At 48.8% G+C, this 21852-nt stretch overlaps 1 protein-coding gene across 1 annotated transcript; it reads left to right on the top strand.

The window, feature by feature from the left end:
* The first annotated feature begins 7382 nt into the window (after nucleotides 1-7382).
* GRP (gastrin releasing peptide) lies at nucleotides 7383-20459 on the top strand. The gene is given in 3 exon segments (NM_001009321.1): nucleotides 7383-7621; nucleotides 14101-14328; nucleotides 20115-20459. Coding segments are annotated over 3 exon segments (405 nt in total). The 5' UTR covers nucleotides 7383-7482; the 3' UTR covers nucleotides 20153-20459.
* The last annotated feature ends 1393 nt before the right edge of the window (nucleotides 20460-21852 follow it).

Here is a 21852-nt window from a genome sequence, read left to right on the forward strand (position 1 = left end):
TGCCTGTCTGAATACCTGGGTGCCTTATGCTAGGCGCCATCCAAAGGAGTAAAAGAGAGATAGACAGATGTATGTTGATTTGATAACTCAAATCAGATTAAGCTAATGGAATTTCAGAGATTTGCCTGAATAATGTTTTCCTTATGAACTTGCTACTAAACTCGGTTGCAGTTCGATCTGGCTAGACTTGAGAGGCTCCAGCCCAGAGAAGTCAACAGGCGAGGGGGATGGTGACTGGGAGATACCACACGGCACACAGGTGCAGTCGGCTCTTCACCTGGAGTCTGCAGAGTGGTCTCACGTTTGTGGTCGCTTGTATGCTGTCCTTACAAATATCCCAGGGGAGAGGCAAGCCGAGGTACGCAGCCTCTGAGGGTAGGTCCCTGGAAGGAAGAACCAGAGCTGCTCCAGCCCGGAACGGCCCCAGCCTCTGCACCATCGCCGAAGGCGCTGGGCCTCCTTCCACCCTCTCGCCCAGCGCCCTGCTCTCTGAAGGGTCGGGGCAGTGTCTGAAGCCTCCCAGCCTTCCAGGCACATCTGACCTGCAGCCGGCAGCTGCTTGTACTGTAGCTTTCATTTCCCCAGAAGGCCAAGTGACATAGGCATGTACCTGTGGAAATTTCTGGAAAACAGTGCCCCTTGCTCACCAGATCCTCTGATCAGTGCTCAGCACCTGTGTCTCTCCCTTTCTCAGGCGTAAAGGGAACACAAAAGGATACATGTACCCTTACATTCACAGCAGCACTGCCTACAGTGGACAAAACATGGAAGCAACCTCAAGGTCCACTGACGGATGACTAGATAAAGAAGATATACTTTATACGTGCGTGTATATATATATATGTGTGTATATATATAGTGGAATACATATATATATAGTGGAATATTACTTGGCCATAAAAGGAATTAAAATAATGCCATTTGTAGCAACTTGGATGGACCTAGAGATTATCATTCAAAGTGAAGTAAGGCGGACAGAGAGAGACAAATATATGATACCACATATATCTACAAATGAAATCTACAAAGAGAAAAAATGATACAGATGAACTTACTTACAAAACAGAAATAGACTCACAGACATAGAAAGCAAACTTATGTTTACCAAAGGGGAAAGGTGGGGATGGGGAGAGAGATACATTTGGAATTTTGGGACTAACAGATACACGTGACTATATACAGGATAGATAACAACAAAGGCCTGCTGTCTACACAGGGAGCTATATTCAGTGTGTGTCTATCTGTTCAATATCTGTATCTATATAGGTATATAACCGAATCACTTTGCTGTACACCCGAAACACTGTAAATCAACTATGCTTCAATGAAAAGTGAAACAACACAAATTAAAAAATGAAGGGGACCCTGGAGGATGTTCAGATCAGTGAGGACGGGAGAGGAGGCGCAGTCCTGGCCTCTGAGGAGGCACTGCCAATACAGAAGGCACCAGTGAAGAGAAGGACGGGGCAGGCCCGATGGAGTCTGCCAACACGAGGACAGGGCAACAGAAGAGGCCCCTTCAGCCCACAGGGGCCGCAGGCTGGAGAGACGCGTGTGGGTTCACGCTAAGGACGAGTTTCCCAGCATCAGCCATCTGCAGAGAGGAGGAGGGAGTTCTCCAGCACTGGAGATGTTCAGGTGCGAGGAGCACCAGGTGAGGCGGGCCCGAAGGAGGAGAAGCTGGGTTAGGGCAGACCCTCAGCTGGAACACTGCAACGCCTGCGGATCTTTTGCTTGTCACCCCGAGACACGCCACCAGCATCTAGTGAGTAGAGGCCAGGGGTGCTGCCAACTACCCTGCAGGGCCCAGAACAGCTCCCCACAACAGAGAATCATCCACCCCAAATCCGAACAGCACTGAGGTTGAGAAACCCTGGAGTAGATAAGCTAGAAGGCTGGAGTCTAGGGTAATCGACCCTGCAATCTGTCCAGGAGCTCAGAAGACCACAGAAGGTAATGAGTGAAATACCAGAAAGAACTGGAATTAAAGGAAGAGTTCAACGTCAGATGTTCAAGTAGACATCAGAAATATACTTGCAGTTTCAGACATTGTGGGCTACATTTTGGGACTCTGGCCGTCCCAGCTATAGCCCAACCCAGGAGCCTGTTATCCTCCAAAAAAGCAAATTTATATGTCCCCAGCACCTCCGCCTTCTTCCACGTACAAGTTGGCAGGCCAGGTGCACGGATCTAGAGGTGGGGTGGGCAATAGCTGAAAATAAGTGGATAGAGGAGACTGCCCGCAGTTTCACCAGAGGCCTGTAAAAATGATCCCTGATATCGCCTCTAAAATTAGTTTAATATACATTTACACCTCCGGGGTGATGAAATTTATTGACCCACAAAAAACTATAACCTCAAAGAAACTCATCTTTGCCAGATCTATCGCACTCACAGCTTAAGAATCAGATGGCTCTGAGTTGACTCTTGACTTTGCCAATTACCATCGGATCATTGGCCAAATGTTTTGCTGGAAGATTCACTTCTTTTTTTCAACAATTTTATTATTTATTATTGGCTGTGCTGGGTCTTCCTTACTGCTTGGGCTTTGTCTCTCTCTTGATTAGCGGGGGTCCACGCTCCAGCTCGGGTAAGCCTCCCCTTTGTGGAGCGCAGGCTCCCGGGAACAGGGGCCCCAGCAGTTACAGCACGTGGGCTCACCAGCTGTGGCTCCTGGGCTCCAGAGCGCAGCCGTCCCACCGCATGCGGGATCCTCCCAGACCAGGGACCGACCCGTGTCTCCTGCACTAGCAGATGGACACCTCACCACTAAGCCACCAGGCAAGCCCTTACTCTCACTTTAGGTTTAAGGTATTCGTTAACAAAAGAAAGCATTCATTACACACAAATGAGCAATTTCAACTTTTAACAGAAGATTATTTAACTTAATTTCAATATACGGTCATTAGGAATAAAAGAAATGGAGACGGCAGAGGGAAGTAATTATATATATACACATCACCAAACGGGGCCTGCCTGCGTCCAGACTTGAACAGCCCTGCAAAGTCCCTCTTAAACAGCAATCTGGAGTCCCAACCGGGAAAGGGTCCTGGGTGGTGCATCCACCCCACGGGTGAGATTTCAAACAGCAGTTTTGGGGGCTCCTGCTTATGATCCCAGTCCTCAGACTGATTCCATCATCAGTTTGTGTGCAAAATCGCAGCTCTGGTTTTACTTTAACTTTACAATGCTGTTTAACCCCAAGATGTCTTAGACCCTGGAGGGCTGGCCAGACCTCCAGGGACTCACGATTTCCAAGACCCACTCCCTTTCTTATCTAAACTGCCACCTGCTTTGCTGTGCTTGCAGGCAGGTACAGAATCCGGACGGTGTCCAGGCAGGTTGGACGTGGGTCAGAGGTCTGCTCTCCTGCTTCTGAAGCCTGAACAAGATTTCCTCCATTTTAATTTCACTAAGAGCAAGTTATTTAACCCTCCTGTGCCTCAGTTTCCTTGTCTATAGTGTGTTAGTCACTCAGTCGTGTCTGACTCTTTGTGACCCCATGGACTGTTAACCATGTCCCTGGGATTCTCTAGGCAAGAATACTGCTGGAATGGGTTGCCATTTCCTTCTCCAGGGGATCTTCCTGATCCATGGATCGAACCCAGGTCTCCCGAACTGCAGGCAGACTCTCCACCGAGTGAGCCACCAAGGGGGCCATTCGTCTATAAAACAAGACAAATGACGTCCGTGTCGCAGGACAGCTGTGCAGACTCCACACACATCCATGCACAACACCTGGGACACTTGAGATGCTCCCTGAGTGGCAGCTATCATTTATAGGGTCACCTCCTGGGGGGATCAACATAGCACATGGCATTGGGTTAGGCAATGAGTGAGGAAATTATGCCGTCTTGACACTCACATCTAAGATAAAAATTAGCTTGTCTTAATTATAGTTCTCCATTATTATTAATTAAACCAGTGAAGTAGCTGCCAGTCAATAGAGACACATGACCTCACTTGATCCTCCTAACACCCTAGGGAGGGAGAGATTGCCAAAGCAATGGAGAAACCGGGATGCAGATGCCAAGTCACTGGCCTGGGTCACACCGTAGGTCCTCAGTGGCAGAGGCAGAATCGGAACGCGTGTGTGCACAGGACACCAGTGCCTCCCCGCCAGCCCCTCCACCAGCTGCTTCCGCAGGCTGCTTCCTCGGCTTCAGACCGGACCTGGGGCTCGTGGGGCATCCTACTGCAGCCAGACCTGCCCTCAGAGCCTTCCTAGACACCGAGGTAAATGACCAGTGACAGCAAAACTAGCCCCTAAACCTTGAACAGAGACCACCCCACCCCCCGAAGCTAGACTCTCCTTAGGACAAAGTTGGAGATGCATGAGCTATCTTCCATGTTTCAAAAAGCCATTCATTTACCCCGATGCAGCTGCAAAGATGAACTAAGAGGCAACGTTTCACTGATGTAAGCTAGAACGACATCGACTCTCTAAGGTAACACTGGTGACTTCAGCCTGATTAGAGACTGTGATGGACACACAGTTCCTATGTCTTTGATGAGTGAAAATGAGACAGAAGCAATATGGCTTTTTTCACAGTAAACACACACACACACACACACACAAACATCAAAACCTGAACTCATGGAAGAGAATAATAATAATAACCAATGCCCTTAATGCAGTTTGGGGGTCACCGAGCTAAACAGAAACAGCAGAAGTCAGGAACTGTCAGGCAGAAGCCGGTGCCTGAGCATCCGGGGAGGAGGACCGCTGTGTGTGAGACGTCAGGGTGCCTGCCCACACCTTCTGTTTAGGGAACACTCTCCTGAGCAGAGCCCTGGGGAGTGAGCACTGCCATGCCTCTCACCGTGTGTCCTGACCTCGATAACAGCGCATCGGACAAGGTGTGTGTGCTTAGCTGCTCAGTCGTGTCTGACTCTGTGTAGCCCGCCAGACTCCTCAGTCCATGGGATTCTCCAGGCAAGGTGGGTTGCCACGCCCCCCTCCAGGGACTGACCTGACCTGGGGATTGAACCGCATCTCCTATGTCTCCTGATTGCAGGGGGATTCTTTACCTGCCCAGCCATCAAGGAAGCCCTGGACATTGTAGATACCCTCACCTTTAAGCTGTTAGGCGATCTAGAACCCATGTACTGTAGCTGGGTCAAAATAATGAGCTGGGTCCATCACGTTTCTCTCTTGGAAATCAGGAGTTGGGAAACAGAGATGGAGGCAGTTTCCAGCAGAGTTGGAAGATGGGAGGCCAGGAACCCAGCCCACCCGCACACACGCAAAACAAATGCCACTGAGATATCATGGCTGTTGGGTGCATCGATCTTTTGTGGAAGCAGCTAAAGGGTTAAGATCCATTTAGAAACATTAGATGAAATGTTCCCAAACGGGGAATTCAATGAAGGAGTACCCTAATTTGTGCCACAGTGATAAGAGGGTGCAGTGCCCCACTGAGCCAAAGCAAGTGACGTATCTAAGCCGGAGACGGGGTGCAGAAAGCCTGTAGACCAGGGGTTTAGAGCAGAAGCTGAAATGAACAGAGGAGCCCAGGTGCCTCTTGGCCTGTAACAGACCTAAGAAAGAGTGGCCTGCCTGAATTAGCTCTTTCTGTAGAACTGTTCCCACATTTTATTATATTTACAGTTGCTTTCCCTTGGTCTCATAGTGGAAAAAACTTTATTAAAAGATTCTAAAATAATCTTGATTAAACTAAGGGGAAAGGATATTTTTCTATCACTTAATCTGGAGAGAGAAAGGTTTAATGCCCCTCTGAAGGCACTGGTTGCAGAAGGCATTTAGATGCGAGCATTTCTCAGGTTAGCTGTTCATTCATCAAACAGCTGCTGTGTGCCACTGGGTCCAGGCTCTTTGCAGGCCCACAGGGGAATGAGACCCTGTCCCTGAGTTCAGGCGAGCTCCCCGCCAAGTGGGAGGCAGTGAGCCTACAAATGGTCACCTGATGGTGGAACATTTGCTGCCTAATAAGCAGAGCCTGGGAACCCAGAGGGATGAAGTCAAAGCCCATGTCGGCTTTCCCCCTCAATTTTCACTTGAGGGCATTCCCTCAGGATCCTATTACTCTGTTGCCTGGCTAATAATGGTGCTCTTGAAATTAGTGCTTGTTTTAACCTTCTAGCCAGACACATGCATGGAAATACTCTTCCAAGCTCAAGAACACTCAGTCATGGGACATGCACATGTCACCATCTGAGGCTGGCTCAGGTGCACTGGGCCACGAGATAAAGAATATGGTTTCAACTTAATTGGTATCAACGGCCAGTATTGACACGGAACACCAGCAGGGACCCACCAGCGAGTGATTCACCAGCACTTGGTGAGGAACAGGCACGCAGGAGCGCAGCAACACACCCCCAGCTCTGGCAGCGAATCGTGGGCAGCAGCACCCTCCACGCCTCCAGTCGCTGCGGCACGGCTATGGCGCCCACCCGCTTTGTATCCATGGCATTGAGAATCTCGGGAGTGGAGCCGGTGGCCCTTCCTCATCTCCGAGAACAGAAGGAGCAGAGCAAAGATGCCCAGCCCTAGAGGAGCGTGTAAACAGCAGCTGAGGGACAGTTTGCGCCGTCTGGTAGGCGCAGCCTAGGAAACCAGCATAGAAGCTTCTTCCATTAGGCGGACGCTGATGAAGGGAACCAGGAGCGTAGTAAAACTGTTGCTAGTTCCATCACATTACACGTCTTTCCCGCTCCAGCTTCCATTGCACCTCACGGGCAGGGACGGAAAACCCAGGTCGGGTGAGGGTATTTGCTGGAGGCGGTGAACCGGCGGGGGTTAGGGGCGCTCTGCAGGAGGCAGGCAAAGGTCTGGAGTTTCGCGGGCTAGGACGCGAGGAGGGAGGTGGTCCCCAGAGCGGAAAGGTCTGAGAATCAGAAGTGCTTTGCAATTCGGGCTCCAAATCCCTCCGGCAAAGCCCGGCCTAAAAACATCCATCCTCCGTGTTCATCCCTCTCTACAACCCGCGCTCCGCCGCACCTCTCGCCCCTGGGGTCGGGCGGCCGCGTCCTTGCTCCCCCTTGCTGGATCCGAAGGCAGCTAGCCAGGAGGCGCCCTGGCCGAGCTGCGAAAGGAGGGCTTCGCTACATTGTGCTGGAGCGACGGCGTCGAGGGTGGGAAGGAGTCCAGTGTGGGGTGGCGGGCGGGTCTACGCGGGAAAGAGAGAGGCGCGCGGGGAACACCCGGCCTTTTCACCCCTGGGCGGGAAGATGGATGGTTTTCGGAGGCCGTGGTCCCAGCGCCCCGGCTCTCGCCACAGGGAGACGTCAGAGCGCTCGGGGCCGCGGCGGAGGAGCGCCCCCCCCGCCCGCGCTCCACGCCCCCCTACCCCGCCCGCCCGGGCTTGCATATAAAGCCCGGCGCGGCGGCGGCCGGAGCAGAGGCGGGCGGCGGCGGCGGCGGCGCTTCTGCGAGCTCCGGGTCCTGGGCTTGCCTCCGCGGGGAGAACGCGCTTTCCGCCCAGCCTAGCCGCGGCGCTCCGGGCGCCTCCCGCCGGTACCATGCGCAGCCGCGAGGTCTCGCTCGTCCTGCTGGCCCTGGTCCTCTGCCCGGCGCCCCGGGGATCGGCCGCCCCGGTGACGGCTGGCAGAGCAGGCGCGCTGGCCAAGATGTACACGCGCGGCAACCACTGGGCGGTCGGTGAGTGTCCCGCGCGCTCGAGTCCCGGGGGGCCAGCCCGCCGCCGGCGCGCGTCTCCGCATCTCCCGGCGTTCCTGCGGCTCGGCCTCGGGGGGCTGGGTTTGCTCCGACCTCTCGACCCAAACGCCCACCCTGCCCTTCAGCATCCAGGGAGGCCGTCGGGCCTTGCCGCTGTCTTCCCTCCTCCCCAGGACACCCACTCAGCACGCAGCGCTCCCAAATCCCAGCGATAACCTCCGTGGGCATCTTCCTGCAGCACCCTTTATCCACCTAATCACAACCCTGTCTGGCACGATTCTCTCCCCGAACAACTTCGGGGACCCGGGTCCCCAGGGCGTCCCGGAGCCCTGGTCCAGCCCGGCGGCTGCGCCTTTGCGCCTCACAAAGCCACAGGTGTGGGCCCGGGGCGCGGCGCCCACCCCGCCTTTCAGATCCGTTCAGCGCTTGAATCCCACCTCGCTTTGGGGCCCGCCTGAATTTCCTCAGTCTTTTTTTTTTTTGCCGTGAAGCGATTTTCTTTTCTCTGCCCTTTTCTCTCTTTTCCCTCTTTCCATCTCGCAGGCTCCGCGCTCGGGGAATCGCCCGGTCTCCACGCGGACCCCGCGTCTCTGTCCCCAGAGTCCTGATTTCCCCCGCCTCTCTCGCCCTCTAACCTCGCTCCTTCCCCCTGCCGCTCCGCCTGTAAGTCCCGCTGTCCTGGCTTGGAGGTGTGCTGGTCCCGGCCCGGCGCCGCGGCGGGTTGGACGCCCGGCCGCGGAGCGCGCGCTCGCTGCCTTCCCGGGCCGCCCGGAGCGACCCCGCCGCTTCGACATCACCCCGGAGCCCTCTGCCGTGCGGAGCAGAGGCTCTGGCAAATAATGCAAAGCGTTCGGTTTCCTCCACCCCACAGCCAGCTACAATAGCCCAGCATTTCCCCGGAAGCCAGTCGATCCCTAGAGAGATGTCAGGCGGTGCGTGTTTCACGATTCCCTTAGTCATCTACTTAGGAGAGGTGGGAGGGTGTGTTGGAAAGATACCTGCTAATTCAACTCTCAGAGGCGTTACAGGATCTCTGTGTGAAGACCGGGATGCGTTTATGGGGTGGGGGTGAGGTTAGAACTTCGGGCGCTCAGATCCCGTGCCTTGTCGGGGTTTCCCGCAGAGAAGCGGAGAGCTCTGGGTTGCAATAGCGCAGTTTTCATGAGTACTTAAGGAATCATTTGCCAAGTCCGCAACCCCAGACAGGAAAGTATTTGTATCTTTGAGGGACAGGGAAGCTTATGAACCGGGGTACAGAAAGGAAAGTTTGGGATGAGTGAAAAGCCCTGCACACCCAGAGAGGACACTTGGAAGGTATTAAGAAGCCAAACCTAGAATTGATACTGAAACAGCTGGGTGTGTTTGGGGGGTTCTGAAGAGCTCTGGTTCCACAGGCCCTTTACGTCCTGAGACCTTACTGGGCTACGGTTTCATGATCAAAGGACAAACAGGGAGGGGGGAAGAGCTTCTTTGCTTGAGTAGACGGTCATGTGTCCACCATCAGCACCTCCTCCAGGTTGGGCAGGGGAGTTCTGCGGTCCCTATGTGGTCAGTCTAGGTCTACAAACTGTTGCTTTTCGTGTGTCCAGAGAGCATGTCCTAGGGACCATGAACTTACTGAGCTCACTGGCAGGATGTGGGTCTCATCCCACCATTGCTTTGTTGTTTGGGGACATGTCTCATTCTTCTGTTGCGTGGTTTTGCTGTAAGCAAGCCTGCTTGGTTTTGTCATTAAGCAAACCTGCTCTCTTGAGTAATCGTGAACTTACAGGGGTCTCCCATATTTTTCCTACTTACAATCCTCTAGTGGGGTTAACTACTTAATTACCTATTTTGTCCCTTTACTATGTCCCTATCAATACATAAAAAGGGCTCCTGGGAGTTTAGATCAAGTGGCCGTTGCCTAGTCTGGCCAGCAGCCAATGGGCTGAGAAGGTGGAAACCTCCAGATTTCTAGCCTCTTTTTGCTCATAAAAGAGAGCTAGCAGGAAAGAGAGAGTTAAGTTGTTTCTTTTTAAAGATTAATTTTGGGGACTTCCCTAGGGGTCCAGTGGTGACAATTCCGTGCTCTCAGCTTAGGGGTCCTGGGGTCGATCCCTGGTCAGGGAGCTAGATCCCACATGTAGTAACTAAGACCCAGTATAGCCAAATAAATATAAATAAATAAATAAAAAATAACAATGTCCTTCTAATTTATATTGGAGTATAGTTGCTTTACAAAGCTGTCTTGGTTTCTGCTGTGCAACAAAGTGAGTCAGCGGTACCTGTACACTTACCCCCTTCCTTTTGGGTTTCCTTCTCATTCCCGTCACCACAGTGCCCTAAGTGCTTCACGGCATGCTCTCACTAGTCATCTATTTGGTACACAATGTCAACAGTGTTTACGTGTCCATCCCCACTCTCAGCTCCTCCCACCCTCTCTTTCCCTCTTGGTATCCATATATCTGTTCCCAGCTCCAAAGTGTGCCGACCACTGGCACCCCAAATTGTCTTATTCTCTTATGTGCTCGAAAACACACTCATTTTCCTTTTTCAGAGTTGTGCAGAGTTGATGAAGGGAAAGAGGGAGGTGATGCAGAGAATCACATTTGAGTTGAAAGTGACTCAACTTTTTCTGCAGTGGCGAAGGAGTTTGCTTTGGGAGGATGTGCCCTCTATCAGCCTGTGAGCATTCACAAGCATGAACACCACAGTAGGCTTTCAACTGAGCTTTCCGCTCTAAGTGAATGCCTGTCCTCCCCAATCACTGAAGATATGCAGTTTGGTTTTAATTAAAGCAAACGAAAGCCACATATCGCTGGCCATGAAGAAGCTGTCAGCACAAATTTGCAGGTTTGTCGAATGATTTGCTTCTTCCAGCTGAGAGGAACGTGATGTGGCCGCGGAAAAGAAGTTAGCAGACTGAAAACTTAGCCAGTTCTTACCTGGCTTGATGTTCATGGAAATGTTCTGTGTGTGATGCAAATGCAGGTCAGCACTAATGCTGGGGCCTCCCCCCTGTGTGCCCTTGAAGTGTTTCTGGTCGTGGTTCTGACTCTGGTGTGAAGCGTGTCGTGGAAGGTTCCATTCCGAACGCCAGTGCTCAGCCGCAGAACGGTTTACATAACCTCTGCACCAGCCACTGTAACGCACGGCTGAAGTATCACCTCCCCCCCAAAGAAAGAAAGAAAGAAAGAAAAACCAGCTCTTACACTCAACACTTTCTGTCTTAATAGATATTGCCTGAAGTTAGGATAATCTTCAAGTTTGCAGTTCAAGAAAATTCTTTTCTCTTGCAAATTTTAGTGATATTTTAGTGATATTTTTAAGTGATAAAAAAGGACAAAACCTACCCCCGCCCCAGCGAGGGTTAATTTTTTCTAGTGCCTGTCTTTTGTCTGTGCTGAGATCTCCATTAATGTGATATGGACACATAACAAATGATGATGGGAGAAGAGATGGAAGTGGGCATATCATCCATGTTGTCATGGAGACAATTATTTGGCTGATGGTCACTAGCTAAGTAGTGCATTAGGACCCAGGGGATGTGTGCTTCCCTGGGATGTTATAGGTGGTACACTTCCCTTAGAAAAGGAAAAAGGTGTGTGGTCTAGGGAAGGGAGTCTGAACACCCACCCACCAAAATGGCAAATACTGAAATTCAGTACAGGGTCCCCATAGCTGTGTGTAGCTATGTGCTAGGCTCCGTCATGTCTGACTCTTTGCAACCCCATGAACTGTAGCCTGCCAGGCTCCTCTGTCCAGGGGATTTCCCAGCCAAGAATATTGAAGTGGGTTGCCATTTCCTCCTCCCCTGGGCCAGGGATCGAACCTGAATCTCCTGCGTCTCCTGCATCAGCAGGCGGATTCTCTACCACTGAGCCACCCGGGAAGCCCCCAAGGTCCCAAGAGTCTATGTTAAATCGTCCGCAGAATGGAGGCCTACGTTAGCCTTGCATTGTAGAAAAGTCACAAAATTACTCAAGCATGACAAAATGAAGTCCTTTTTGTAAAAAACCTCTCCATCGTCCCTCCGCTTCAGTGTCAAGAAGGCCTTTCTCATTTCCAGCATCCTAACTAGATGACAGGCAATGACCAAGAGCAAGAGCGACTGAGGTCATTATTGGGAGCATCAGATTCTAATCCTGCTTTCCCATTATCATGATTCAATTTCCTCCATAGTAATAAAGCCAAGTGACTTGCTACTTCCTGGGAAGTTGTGCAACATAATCATTTTGATGGCTAAAGGCGAGGTTACTTAGTGTGTGTCTGGACACCAAGTTCACCAAGCAGATAAGTAGGGAGCCAGCCTTTCAAGATTCCAGTCCTTCAGTTGGGACAGTGTTCTCAATCGAGTCTTAAAATTGTGTGAAGTGTCAGGCCCTAAGCGACTTGGCAAAGCTCACACTGCAATGCGGGAAAACCTCATTTTCAGGCTTCCCAATGTGCACAGAATCAATTTTTCTGAGTCACATAATGAGTCTTGACATAGTGATATATGATCGCCATTCCTTTTGATGAGATTAGAAAGCCTTTTGTAAACCTTATCCTTATTTCCAAGCCCCAGAATGATTTCTAACTGCCTGATGTTCTTAGGAAGTTCAAAGACACTTGAAAAGCAGTATAATACTGTAGAGTCTGGACTGCGAGCTGATCTGAATCCCAGAATCTTTACTTGCATGTGTGCGACCTTTGGCAAGTCTCATTTTCATCAAATTGATTGGGGTGTGAGTCAAATGAAACAGTCCGAATTTAAACATCCTGTGGACTGTAAGTCACACAAACAAGCAATAAAGTCACAGTCTGGGCTTCTCTCTTGGTAGACAGAGCTGTTAGGAAGGAGCCAAGTTCCATTTCAAGTGGTCTCGGGGTCTATCAATCCCTTTTTCACGGTCTTTGCCTTACTTACTTCTAATGCCAGTCAACCCTAAAGCCACAAAGAGCTCTTTCCTTGTGAACTTTAAATCAAATGCGCCATAGTTTTATTAATGTGAGAAAGTAAAAGTGTTCTAAAACTCAATTACGCAGACTTCCCTGGTGACTCAGTGGTAAAGAATCCACCCGCAATGCCGGAGACTCGAGTTTGATCCCTAGGTCAGAAAGGTACCCTGGAGAAGGAAATGGCAACCCAGTATCCTTGCCTGGGAAATCCTGTGGACAGAGGAGCCTGGCGGGCTATAGTCCATGGGTCGCAGAAGAGCTGGACACAACTTAGCAATTAAACAACAACAAAATCCAATTACAGAGAAATAAGGAAAACCAACCGGAGAAAGTAAATAAGATAACATGCATATATTTAAGCCATGTTAGGGATGCAGTTGTTAAATTTCATCGCCTTCTGATCCTATGGCTATCTCCATTTGAGTACATGAGTTTTTATGTTTTTAGTGGTTTGGCCTCCTGCATAGCAACTTTTATTTTTTTATGGCAAATGCTCGTCTCTGGAGCTACTGATAGACTTCTGTGACCATTTTAACCTCCAAGAGAAAAATCCTGCATCTCAGTGGCTGAAACGCGTTGGCCAGAACTTGTCTTCGACTTATTTTTCATTACAAACGGTAATTTCTAGGCGCAATTTTAGCTTCAGTCTCAGCTAAAATTCTAAGAAAGTCTAAAAGAAAAATTCCTTTGGTACAGATAAGAGGAAAGTAACACCTTTGTAATCACACAGAGAAGAGCATGGAGACTTTTCAGGAGAAATTCAAAATTGACTGGGGAAGATGTTCAGATGCCATCCTTTAGCTGGGAATAGAATTCTATGCACACAAAGCTGGTGATAGAATTTTAGATGTAGAAGGTTCCTTCCATGTCATGTGACCCAACACGTTCATGTTGTGGTTGATGAAATTGAAGTCTGGGGGTGCAGAATGACTTGAGAGAGGTCACCTGGCTAGTGAGCAGAGGGACCAGACCCAGGGCTCCTGAGCTGCGGTTCTGAATTCTGTCCATTCATTAGGGATTTTGATCTGGGAGCAAAATCTGTCAGTTGTTTACAGACTAACTCCTCCTACTAATAAAGTGCAATTTATATCGCATTTAGGAGGAGGAAGCACAAACACAGTTGGTGCCTTTTTAAATTTCTCGTTCATTCATTCCCCTGGGTTAAATTAGTGGCATGCTGTTGTTGGTTTTTTTTTTTTTTTTACCCAGAGTATATCTTTATCTTATTTTTTATCAATGTGGCATTGAACATCCTTTTTAAAAATTGGGGTGTAATTGACATCCAATGTTTTGTAAGTTACAGATGTACAAGATAGTGATTCATAATTTAAAGGTTAGACTTCATTTCTAGTTATTATAGAATATTGGCTGTGTATGGTTTCTGCTTTTGCTGCTGCTGCTGCTGCTAAGTCGCTTCAGTCGTGTCCAACTCTGTGCGACCCCATAGACGGCAGCCCACCAGGCTCCCCCATCCCTGGGATTCTCTAGGCAAGAACACTGGAGTGGGGTGCCATTTCCTTCTCCATTCTGCTTTTGAACAGGACACTTAATGGGAAAAAAGAGTGTGGCAGAGTCCCCACAACTTCGTGAGGAGGAGAGCCTGAAGGAGCAGCTGAGGGAGTACGCCCAGTGGGAAGAAGCGACCAGGAACTTGCTAAGCCTCCTACAAGCAAAGGTGGCCCAAGGCCACCAGCCGCCTCGATGGGAGCCCCTGAGCATTCACCAGCCTGCCTGGGATTCCAAGGACGTCAGCAACTTCAAAGACTCAGGTTCGAGACTCAAGGGTACAGAGAACATACCAGGGAGGTGGAGGTCGGGAGAGGTGGGCTGGGGCGGGGGTGGAAGGTGCACCGGGAAGTTGGAAGGAGGGGAACATTTTTTTGCAGGGAAGAACAGAGCTGCTCTTCATGGCGGCTCCTGCAGGGGGATGCTGTACACATTCAGAGGGCGCGTGGCCAGTCCCCACGCTAGCTTTTCTTTTTGACGTCATCAATTATCTTTCCTCCTAAGACACTGAACTCCAGTTTAGGAGTTTTGTTAGCAATTGTGCGTTGGTAGAGTTTTTAAATCTACCACATCCTTTCCCAATATTTTGATCGTGAGGCCATAGATTATTTGAGTTGATCCTGTGGAACTATAGATATGTTGGTTCATGCGTATATATTTTAAAGATTCATTTATTTGGCTGTGCTGGCGCTGAGCCGCAGCACCCAGGACCTTCGATCTTCATTTCAGACCTCTTTAGTTGCAGTTTGCAGGGTCTCTAGGTGTGGCACGTGAATTTTTAGCCTCAGCATGTGGGATCTAGTTCCCTGACCAGAGATTGAACCCTCGTCCCATGCATTTGAAGACGGATTCTTAACCCCTGGGCCACTAAGGAAGTCCCAATATATGTTTATTCTTTGATGAACACTAGTGGAAGAGCCTTTTACAAGAGAGCATTCTTGTTTGCTACTTCTGATGCAAGCTAGTACCCCTTCATATTTGTTCCAAATTTACCTAGTTTGGGTCTCATCTGAATATTTTAAAACTTGGTGAAAATATAAAATTTGGTCAACTAATCCATTCTGTATGTGATTTTACAGAGGACAGAGGAAAATATTTAAAATGGGCACTGTTAGATGCAAAGACAGTAAATAAGAAGAAAGAGAAAATAAAATTTATAGGAAGAAAGCAGGGCAACTGAAAATGAGATGTCTTGTTAACTTTTAAGAAGTTTCCCTGAAATTTATGACAAAGGGCAAAAGTAATCATTGAAATCCTCCCAATAATAATAGCCAAACTAACACAACATTGTAAATAAACTCTACTCCAATAAAAAATTAATTAAAACAAATAATAACCACTAGTGTTAATAAGTATTTTCCATAATCCAAGAGCTTACCTCTCCCCATGTCCTCGAGTGGATGCTCACAGCAGTCTTAGGAGGGAGACTCAGGAAGGTTGTCTTCCTCTCTACATTTTAAAGGTGAGGAAACGCAGAGGCTGGTCATGCAGCCTTTCACGGGAAAAGCCGGTGGGGTCTGCCGTGGACAGTCCGCCGCCGTTCGAGGGGGGAATGGTCCCCGCTGATCCTAGAGATGAAGGGTGTGGGAGGCAGCGGCAGCCTCCCCTCTTGCTGCCTCTGGTGAAAATAACATCGTGCTTCCCTCGCAGACCGTGGGGAGCTCTCACGCGGTTACCTCTGGCTGATGGCCCCTTAACAGAGGCTCTGGGCTGGCGTGGCCGGGCCTTGGCTGGTCTCTCACAGCCTTTCTGTGTCAGTCTATTGTGGGCTCTCTGTGCTGAATGCAAACAAAAAAAAGGTTATCTGTTGCATTAAGCACCTAGAGAGAAAGTCTCTTCTAGCCTTTATTCAGAAAGAAAATCTGGATTACATTAACTGATACAGAAATAAGTACCAACTTTGTGCAGAGCCCCAAGGGACTGATTCTCTGGTCCACACTGGTATTATATAAGCTCCCATGTCTGCTAATGAACCTCGTGGGTCTGAGGGTTCTGGGGATTTTTAATTGACTTCTTGGGCCCTGGCTGACCTGGGCTATTCTTGGTTAAGTGCTTTGCAGGACTTTCCGTGGGTGGATATCCAATAACAGGGCCTTCTCCTTGGTCAGAAGACTAACCGTGATCACCACCATGCTGCTGCTGCTGAGTCGCTCAGTCATGTCCGACTCTGTGCGACCCCATAGACGGCAGCCCACCAGGCTCCCCCGTCCCTGGGATTCTCCAGGCAAGAACACTGGAGTGGGTTGCCATTTCCTTCTCCAATGCATGAAAGTGGAAAGTGAAAGTGAAGTCACTCAGTCGTGTCCAACTCTTAGCGACCCCATGGACTGCAGCCTACCAGGCTCCTTTGCCCATGGGATTTTCCAGGCAAGAGTACTGGAGTGGGGTGCCATTGCCTAGTCCGATCACCAGCATAAAACCATCTAAAATAGCAAACACGGAAATGGACTTACCCTCACAGAGCATTCATAGAATACCACCCCTCCACACCCCGGCTGCCCAGGTGTCTTAGTGGTAAATAAACTGCCTGCAAATGCAGGAGACCCAGGAGACTCAGGTTCGATCCCTGGGTTGGGAAGACCCCCTGGAGAAGGAAATGGCAACCCGCTCCAGTATTCTTGCCTGGGAAATCCCATGGACGGAGGAGCCTGGCAGGCAGCAGTCCATGGGGTCGCACACAGTCAGACATGACCAAGCACACGTGCACACACGCCACATCCAGCCGTGTTATTAATTCACAGTGCCTCACGGTGACTCAAGCAACGGCATCCACTTGAGCTGCTTTATTCCCCCAAACCCCGCTCCGCACAGCTCTGGAATGTTTGGAAAAGTGCAACTCCTCCCTTGAGGATCAAAGTTCTGCCATCTTCAGAAGGACATTCTGCAGACTTCAAAAGCAATCGCAAAAGATTAGCTCCAGAAAAGGCTTTGGGCAGCAGTACTATAGGACTGTTGGGTGGGCAGTTACAGAGAGTGGCTGTTTTAAGGGGACCATATTTATCAGTATGCAGTGTGAGCTGAGGAAGTCATCTTTTTCTAATCAGGCCCTGCTTTCCATTACGTCTCTTTACGCTCTGTTCCCCTTTTTACAGTTTCAGAAAGCCCATCTCATTTAATTCCACCTCAGACTGAACAGCTATTGCACACACTCGTCCCATTCTTTTGGACTTATTTCCCAGCAGCATGAAAGACAAATTCAACAGTTAGTCTTTGCAGAGACCAAAACAGCTATTGCTTCTCTTGCTTTAGAAACTCCACCTCAGTGAAAGTATGTTGATATGAAAATTGAAAACATCCTGCAACTTTCTTACACAGAGGAAGTACCAAGAGAATCTTTCTATTAAAAATCCTTATATCTCTTGGTGTTAGAAAGAAGTTTAATAATTCAGCCAAGCATTATCAGAATTAACAGCAGGACTTTTCTTAAAATTAAAAACTATCCCCATGTTCCCCTCTCCCATTTTAGTAATAAAGCATCAAGTCCCGTTGCCAAACCTCCCAGACCTGGAGTTACAACTGAGCATCTTCCTATGTTTCATGACAAAGGTATTTACTTGATTCAGGAAAAGATTTGTATAAACGCACACTGAACCTAGACTAGTATATCATGACCAACAGGATCCAGAACTTTATTAGCAATGATGGCCAATAGTTTCCCAAGGTTAAACCTATATCTTTTAACTCCACCCTTCTCACAAAAGGTAATGGAATTTCCCCCCATGGTTTCCATAACATGAGACAGTGGTCAGCTCAGCTACAGAGTCTAATCCATAATCCTGGAGGTGGCTGTGGTTTGTCCTGAGTTTCAGTGAAGGTTGAAGCTGGTTTTAGGGGTTCTTTTTGTAATCTGGACCCAGCTCTTTTTATTTTTTCTCCTTCTTCTTCTTTTTCAGCCTCGCATTTTTCTCTTATTTGGTCGACATGGGGAAAGGGACCTGGAGAATGCACTGCAAGGGGTGTTAGGGAAAGAAAGTAAATGCTCAAATTTGCCGTCACTTTAATTTTTTTTTCTTTTTAAGTTAGTACTATTTTAATTTCGTTTGGCCTCACCATGAAGTATGCAGGATCTTAGTTCCTGGACCAGGGATGGAACCTGTACCCCCTGCATTGCAAATGCAGAGTCCTAACCCCTGAACTACCAGGGAATTCCCTGCCCTCACCTTTAAGGGACTGCTCTGACCCGTCAGATCAGCAAAGGGAATAACTTTATTTATTAACATGTGAAATGCTCTAAAGGTAGTTCCAAATACCATAAAAACAACACACAACTGAGAATACTAAAAAGCTTCTCATCACCCTGACCATTTACATGAAGGAGCAGAGTAAAGCCGGCCCCCACCTCAAATACGGTTCCTTCCTACCCCTAACCATGGACCCTCTCCTGCCTCCAGGCCCTTGATTTTCTGAAGTTACACGATTTGTCTTTTTGTCGTCACTTTACTTTCATTCTCTTGAGCCAAGCTCTCAGATTCAATATTCTGAGCCAACGCAGGGGACTTCCATGTGGCTTGACCTCGTCTGACCCCTTGTGTGAGCGGTGGCTCATATCACAAATGTATGGCAGCGTCTTCAGGCAGGCTGGCAACCCTCAATAGTGCAACCTGGCCTCCTGGAGAAACGCAAAGCTAATTGGCCTGTGTGGGAATTGAACCTGAGGCCCTGGCTTCATTATCACCTGGTCAAAACAATTGAGCCACTGAGCAGGTAATCACTGATCTGAGAATCTCAGTAATTCCTTTATTAGGAACAAATGGCTGGTCTGGATGTTGGGGAACCTGAATTGCCGGAGAATCTTGGAAGGTATAATAAGCTCTCATCTGGATGAAGAGTGGATAAAGGGTGCTGTATGGAAACAAAACAAGTGGTCTAAAGTCAAAGCTACTCATCCTTCCGTCTTAGTTAATTGTAACAGAAGCCACAGCAAGCCAACCACAAGCAGTGTAGAATTGGCAGAAACCCACATTAGCTCCTGTTCCCAAGTTGCCCACACGACTGCCATTTACAGTCATGGGTTTATAATGTGTAATTGTGTAATTCATGAGCTAGCCTTGACTTGTGGAATGAGGCTTTACCAGAGAAGGAAAGTAGCAATTAAGATTCCACCTTCCCTAGCAATTCCCCCACCTAGCTGCTACTTTAGTAGCAAATTCCTGGAAATAACACATTTACATTTCCAATGTCAGTCTAACTGTACCTGTGTAAATGCTCTGATCTGTTAAGCAGAAACAGAGTGACAAAGAGGTCGGACTCGTGGTTGCCGAGGGTGGAGGGGGGACGGATGAATCGGGAGGCTGGGATTAGCAGAGGCGAACTGTTCCGCACAGAGCAGGTGAGGCACAGGCTCCGCTGCGCAGCACAGGGACCCGCATCCAACATCCTGAGACAAACTGGAGCGGAAAAGAACAGGAAAGCGGAGTGCGTGTGTGTGTGCAATTGCTGGAGTGCAGAAATTAACACGTTATAAATCAACTACCTTTCAATAAGATACATTTTTAAGAAAAGTTTTCTTAAAACTCTGTGAATATACAGAAAACTTTGTGAAAATATATGTGACTACATCTGTGTAGTCACATCAGGACATAAAGTAAGCTAATATACCAAAAAGACCTGAAAATAAAGCGGCTCCCCAAAAAGAGGAAGTTAATTTCCCTCTAGGGGGACAGCTGTGGTCCTAAGTATTAACGTGCTCAGAGTCCCCTGGAGGTCTTGTGAGAGCACAGATCACTGGGTCCGGTTCCCAGTACTTCCAGTTCAGTAGGTCTGGAGAAGGAAATGGCAACCCACTCCAGTGTTCTTGCCTGGAGAATGCCAGGGACGGGGGAGCCTGGTGGGCTGCCGTCTATGGGGTCGCACAGAGTCGGACACATCTGAAGCGACTTAGCAGCAGCAGCAGCAGGTCTGGGGCAGACCCACGAACCTGCCTTTCTACCAAGCTCCCAAGTGATGGTGTGTTGGGAAAGGATTTACTTTGTAGTATTAGACTTCAGCATCGCTCACTACACCTGCTTACCTCTTCCTAATATTTTTTAACGTGGACTCTTCACTGCAGGTTCTCAGCGTGAAGGAGGGAACCCCCAGCTGTACTGACAATGGCAATAGCCGCCTCCCTCAAAGAAGCAAAACAGAACCCTTAAGAAACTGCGTTCTACGGGCGTCCGTTCTACTGGATCATCAACAGATTTCCTTTGTGCAAAATACTTAACTATTCTTGTACCTTTCAACTTTGACTAAAGTCATGATTTTCAAGCAGCATCTTCTGGTTTGAACTTGTTTGCTGTGAAAAATTGTCCATAAAGAGTCTTCTAATGAATATTCTTTACATCTAGGCCATCTATTAGATTCCAGTCCCCAACCTGTTACCAGTCACAATAAAAGCTTAAACATATTGTCCAAAGGGCAGGTAGTTCTCTTATTTTAGTTCCAGGTAAGAGGGAGTGATTAGCACTGAGATTAACAAACAGCTTGGGACTTCCCAGTGGTTAAGACTCCACCCTCCCATGCAGAGAGTGCAGGTTCAATCCCTGGTTGGGGAACTAAGACCCCACTTGCTGCAGGGCGCAAACACACGCACGTGCCCCAGAAAACAACAGCAAAAAAAGAAACAAGCAGCTTGATAATAAACTGGTATGCTTACAGATGAAGGTGGGCTGAATTTTTAGCTTTCCCTTCTGAAAGCCAATTTATTGATGAATATATATATATATACTGAATCCTTTATAGATGCCATTATTAGAAGCACAGACGTCCTTTATCATTACCAGCGGATGGGCTAGGTTGAGCATAGAGGCTGGCCTTTTTTTATCATGTAATAATTCCCATTTTTGCAGCCCTTACCATGACCAGGTATTTGGTCGATGTTACTGATATTCTCCTCCTAAAAGTTTCGTAAGCTGAGATTACCCTTCTCACTTAGCCAAGGAAACAGAGTCAGGTCAGCTGACTTGCCCAAGGTCATGCAGTCAAGGGAACTGGGATTCAAACTTCTACAGTCATCGGATATTCTGTAGCATTTCACAGCGTTTCTATTACCTCATTTTGAGGCCCTCTGCCAGGATATTTAAGCCTAGCAAGTAGCACCATTTCTTCAATATTCCACCGCCAGTCTGGGAGAGGTAGTCCCCACAGCCAGATTTACTCAGCTCCACAGCAGAGGAAGAAGACAGGCTCCCAAGAGCCCCTTGATGCTCGGAGAACACGGCCTGGCAGTTCACAACGGCCCGTTCCATTTTCATCATGGCGTTCACACATTAACAGATTTTAAAGCCTCTTGCCATATGTTTAGATTTCTTTCATTTGGGGAAATCACATTTGAAATGGTGAAGAGATTTATCTTGACTTGGCTTTGATTGTCAAAGAATCACGTAAGATGTGCTGTGTTGTAATCCTTTTAAAACTACATTGGCTCCCAGCTTATCCAGAGCCAGGGGACCTCCTCCTCTTCTTTGGATCTCCTAGGCCCCTTTCCTCAAGAACACAGTCCTGGGCTGAGCCCACTAAAGCCGGTCAGGCAGCTGGTGATAAGGGGAAGCACTGTCACCAGCATTTACCCTCCAGGGGGCCTCCCTGGTGGCTCAGCTCGTAAAGAATCCGCCTACAGTGCAGGAAACCTGGGTTCAGTCCCTGGGTTGGGAAGATCTCCTGGAGGAGGGCATGGAAACCCACTCCAGTTTTCTTGCCTGGAGAATCCCATGGACAGAGGAGCCTGGCGCACTACAGTCCATAGGGTTGCAAAGTCGGATACGACTGAAGTGATTTAGCAGGCACACACACAGGACACTCATAAGGAT

Source organism: Ovis aries, chromosome 23 (genome assembly GCF_016772045.2).
Source record: "Ovis aries strain OAR_USU_Benz2616 breed Rambouillet chromosome 23, ARS-UI_Ramb_v3.0, whole genome shotgun sequence".
NCBI classification, from domain to species: domain Eukaryota; kingdom Metazoa; phylum Chordata; class Mammalia; order Artiodactyla; family Bovidae; genus Ovis; species Ovis aries.